The sequence below is a fragment of the Chenopodium album genome, chromosome 2 (assembly GCF_948465745.1).
Source record: "Chenopodium album chromosome 2, dcCheAlbu1.1, whole genome shotgun sequence".
Taxonomy (NCBI): domain Eukaryota; kingdom Viridiplantae; phylum Streptophyta; class Magnoliopsida; order Caryophyllales; family Amaranthaceae; genus Chenopodium; species Chenopodium album.
Window position 1 is genome coordinate 69,207,726 of NC_137835.1, and position 5,288 is coordinate 69,213,013.

The following is a 5,288-nucleotide window of genomic DNA, read 5'->3' on the forward strand; positions in this document are numbered from 1 at the left end:
GGTAGCCAGAGACCCCGAACAAGCGCGCCACAGAAAGTTTCTTAATTTTGGAGGCCCCTTAATATTCCAAATTTTTTTCCATGCCACAGCAACAGACTGACCAAACTGCAGCTCCCAACCCCTAATATGACTCAACCTACCAACTAAATAACCCGATTTTGTGGTATAAATTCCATCGTCTGCAGCTCCCCAAAATCTGATGTCATTAGTAACACGCGTGCTCAGGGGCAGCCCTTGAACAAGAGCAGCATCCTCCGGAGTAAGATGATGGTGCAAAGCATCAATATTCCAGGAGCCCCTCTCAGCATCAATAAGATCAGCAACACATAAGTCAGCTGGGCTCTCCACATTTGGAGTTGGAACATGGCAGACGCCCTCACCCAGAAGCCAAGCATCATCCCACACATTAATGTCCTTACCATTCCCCACCCTCCACTTTAAACCATCAAGCAAGATTGCCTTCGAACCCCAAATACTCCTCCACACATAGCTAGGATCATGACCCCGATTAGCCGACAAAAAATCACCATGCTTAAAATATTTTGCCTTAAAAATCTGATGAACCAATGTGTCAGGATTACAAAGCAAGCGCCACCCTTGCTTCGCTAAAAGAGCTTGATTAAAGGTACTCAAATCACGGAAGCCCATACCACCAAGAGACTTCGGAAGGCATAACTTCTCCCAACTAACCCAATGTAATTTTCGCTCCTCCCCCGACGCCCCCCACCAAAAGCGAGCAACCATCCTATTAATATCATCAATAATACCCTCCGGGATACAAAACAACCCCATCATATAAGTTGGAATAGCTTGCACAACCGCTTTGATAAGCACCTCCTTTCCGGCTTGGGAGAGAAACTTTTCTTTCCACCCTTGCAATTTTTTCCACACACGCTCCTTAATACAAGAAAAGGCCGCTTTCTTCGATCTTCCAATGATGGTCGGGAGCCCCAAATATTTCTCATGTCTAGCAACTTGTTTTACCCCAAGAATCTCAATAATATCCCTTCTTCGGCTCGCATCCACATTTTTGCTAAAAGACACTTCCGATTTATCAAAATTGATCTTTTGTCCCGAAGCACCTTCATAAATACTAATGATATTAGCAATTGTGGAACATTCTTCAAGAGTAGCCCGAGAGAAAAGAATACTATCGTCAGCAAAAAATAGATGGGAAATCCTCGGCGCACCCCTACACACCAAAGCCCCATGGATGAGCTTATCATTCGCAGCTTTCACAAGTAAGGAAGAGAAAGCTTCAGCGCAAAGGAGGAAGAGATAAGGCGAGATCGGATCGCCTTGCCTTAACCCACGGGAAGGAGTAATGCAGCCAGTGATTTGACCATTAAACTTGAAAGAATATTTCACCGAGGAGAGACACATCATAATTCGGCTAGTCCAAGCCCCATCAAAACCCAACTTATCAAGGACGGATTTTAAAAAAATCCATTCGACGCGGTCATACGCCTTACTCATATCGAGTTTAAGCGCCATAGTCCCTCTTTTCCCCTCACCCCTTCTCTTCATTGCATGGAAGATCTCGAAAGCCACCATAGCATTATCAGTAATTAAACGACCCGGCACAAAAGCACTCTGATGATGAGAAATAAGCCTAGGGAGAATGACCTTAAGTCGGTTAGCCATCATCTTCGAAATAATTTTATAAGTCACATTGCACGGACTTATAGGACGAAACTCCGTCATCTTCGTAGGCTCTTGGCATTTGGGGATAAGAACAATGCAAGTTTTATTCACATCACCCAGCTCACTCCCATCCACCCACCACCTTTGAATGAATGCAATAACATCGGGTCCCACAATATGCTAACATTTCTGAAAGAAGAGAGCATGCATACCATCCACACCCGGAGCCTTATTAGGGTGCATTTGGGAAAGAGCTTGAAAAATTTCATCCGAGGAGGGAATTCTAAGGAGATCCACATTCATATCATCCGTCACTTTTGAATTTAACCCTGCAAGAGCCTCCTCAAAATTAGAAGGCAAAGATGAAGAGAAAATGTTAGCAAAATAGTCTTCAATGATTTTCTCCATTTTTCCTTCATCATCACACATAACCCCAGTAGCATCTTCAAGCTTATTAATGCTATTTCTACGCCTTCTGTAATTTGCTTTGTGGTGGAAGTAAGAGGAATTTTTGTCACCATCTTTGAGTTCATTAACTCTAGCCCGGGCATGCCAATAAGACTCATCAAGTCTTTGAAGCTCCTCCAACTCCGCAACAATTTTAGCACACTGCGCAAGCATCTCAGCATCTGGGTCATTACGCTGCCAAGATAGGAGCTCCTGCTCTTTAGCTTTGATTTTCTTTTGAATGTCACCAAAAGTATCATGCGCCCACACATGGAGTCTACCAGCACAAGCAGCAATTCGTTGCTCAATATTCTGACCAGCGCCACTCACCCAAGCATCCTTTACAATTCGTTGAAACTCCCCATGAGATAACCACATTGCTTCAAAGTAACGATGCCTAGCACCCTTCTTCTTGTAATTCTCGATATCAGTCTCTAACAGAATAGGAGCATGGTCAGAATATAAGATGGGAAAATGACGCACCTGCCTTTTACCAAACAACTCACACCACGCATCACAAGCAATAAATCTGTCAAGCCTCTCACGCACCACACACCTCGGGTCTAAACCACGTTGCCAAGTGAAAATATTCCCTTTGTACCCCAATCACGAAAATCACAATGTTCCATCATATTTCGAAATAATTCCATCTTCCTCTCATTCCTAGGAACACCCCCACTCTTCTCATTGTCATGCAAAATCTCATTAAAATCACCAAAAACAACCATCGAAACATCAATGCCATCTCTTAACATCCGAATTAAATCGAAAGTTAGGTGTTTATTGCTAGTTTCAGGCCATCCATACACTCCAACAGCAACCCATTTTGGGGTATTCTCAGCATCACGAACTTCAATTGCTATGTGATGATTCGAATAGGACCAAACATGGGCATTTATATCCTTCCACCATAGCCCAATTCCCCCAGAGTTACCAGCACTACTCAGACAAATCCCATCAATGAAACCACATCTATTTCTAATTACTTCAAGTCTACGAGCATCAATCATTGTCTCCATCACTAACACAGTATTTGGGCGTTCTCTCCAACACCAAGATTGGAGATTATGAACTTTCCGAGGGTTGCCCAACCCCCGGCAGTTCCAACTTAATATTTTCATTGTTGTTCGCGGGGTTGGTTCAAGCCAACCTCCGCTACTTCAAGAGAATTAGAAACATCACTAGTCCCCACAAACAGTTTCAGCTTCTTGCCCTTCTCCTCACTGTCCTCATCAATAACACCCTTCAGCTCATCCCCGTTCTTCCTCTTTCCACCCACCAGCTTTACCACATCATCTCTCTCCATATGCATCCCGTTAGCCCCATGAAGGAGCTTAATTTTCCTCAATTTTTTCTTCGGACCAGCAAGATTAATGTCAGCAGCCACAGTAGGAGACGCCTCATCAAGACTTGATTCACCAGAATTAGCTACCATCAGCTCTTCAAAATTGGCAGCCTCATTTAAGATCACAGGAGCAGGGGTCATAACAGCACTATCCCCATTCCCCTTCTCATCAAAAATACGCACCTCATCAAGCTTAAACACAACATCAGAAACCACTTCTTTACCCTCCTTTTGAACAAAACGAGTCTTCTTTGCAATAAATAATTATTTAGCACAAGTTCCCTCTCCACTACTGTCTTCCCCACCATTTGGTTTAATCACTTTCCAAGGGGACATCACACGCATTGCATCACTGAATTTTTTAATACCAGGCACATCACTTTTACAATCATCACAATCTTTTTCCCCATGTCCCAACTTTCCACAAACATAACAAAACAAAGGGAGCTTTTCATACTTGATGTCAACATATTGCTTTTCCCCACCCCTCAATTTCAGACTTATCTTATTTTTTTAGAGGTTTTCGCACATCAACATTGACTTTGATACGCAAAGACTTATTAATTCCAACATAAAAAACGAGCCAATTTTATCCCCAATAGTTTTTGCATTGGTAATATTATTTCTTCCTATAAAAGGAAGGTCATACACCCTTACCCAAAAAGGAACATGAAACAGAGGAATTTCAGAAGGTTTACAATTACCTTCAATATCATTGAGAATCAACAAGTTTCTGTCAAAATGCCATGGTTGTCCCTCCATTACCTTCCATTTATCCTTCCAATGATGAAACTGAAATTGAAATAGGTTCTTCTCGATGCAATTCGCCTCCATTCCATGCCTAGGACTCCAAACACGGTTCATCTGAGCGATCAAAGCATTGGCATTGACATGACGGTCTGTCCAAATTCTACCCACAACGCCTAAAGAAACTCTTGCTTCCTCCTGCTCCTCACCTTCCACAACCCAGTCAACTCCCTCGTCATCATCACTTAGATTATGTTCATTGGGGGTAATAGAGAGATCGTCGTTAGTAATCGCCATTGAGAAAGACTCGAAAAATCGAGACAAACACCTTCAGAGAAGGAAAAAACTAGGAACCCTAGAGGAGCCCTCCCAAGAGACGCGCTCTAGAGGGAATAAATAATTTTATATATTTACTGAATTAACTAAAATCTCATACACAACAACATTTGGACATGTCCTAAAGAACTTCATTAAGTCAACATCATCTATTGGCCAGTGTTTATCTCATCTATAAGCATAAGCAAAAATAGGGTTTAGTATAACTACTCCCTTTTTTTGTCACTTATCTTCAAATTCTATGATTAAATCCATTAAGTTACATTCATCAGGGTCCACTTCAATATCAATTCTATGCACCTTATACTTAAATCGAAACACAACCTTCTCATTCTCATTCTCATTCATTCTGCAAAATCAGTATACAATCACTTTATTTAACCACACCAAAACATCACAATACAATTTCACACACAACACCAATTTTAATATCTGAAAAGATTAAAAATTTAGCAATTACTTTGCAAAATCAGAAATAACACTGTTACATGCAATCATAAACACAATTTCACACTCAAATGTATTTTAATATCAGAAAAAAGAAATAATTAGCAATCTAACATGATCATATGTAAATAACCATAATTCAGAGCTAAATTTAACGTTTGTTTAACGGCATGGTTACTGTAGCAATTAAGGTAAAATTATAGGGGTACCGCTGATAATGAAAGTTTAATGAAGGGTATCATTGATAAAAGTCAAAACGACAAGGGTATCATTGATAATTTTCCTATAATTTTTTATCAATTATCAATATAATTTTTATCAG

General features: G+C 40.9%; 1 protein-coding gene across 1 annotated transcript; it reads right to left on the bottom strand.

Moving 5' to 3' along the window:
- Positions 1 to 1,824: 1,824 nt before the first annotated feature.
- On the bottom strand, positions 1,825 to 3,212 carry LOC145574853 (uncharacterized). Its single transcript, XM_081632716.1, has 2 exons — positions 2,693 to 3,212; positions 1,825 to 2,525 (listed from the first exon to the last, which is right to left on the bottom strand). Exons 1-2 carry the CDS (start codon positions 3,210 to 3,212, stop codon positions 1,825 to 1,827), a joined length of 1,221 nt encoding a protein of 406 aa, XP_081488842.1.
- Between the last annotated feature and the right edge of the window lie 2,076 nt (positions 3,213 to 5,288).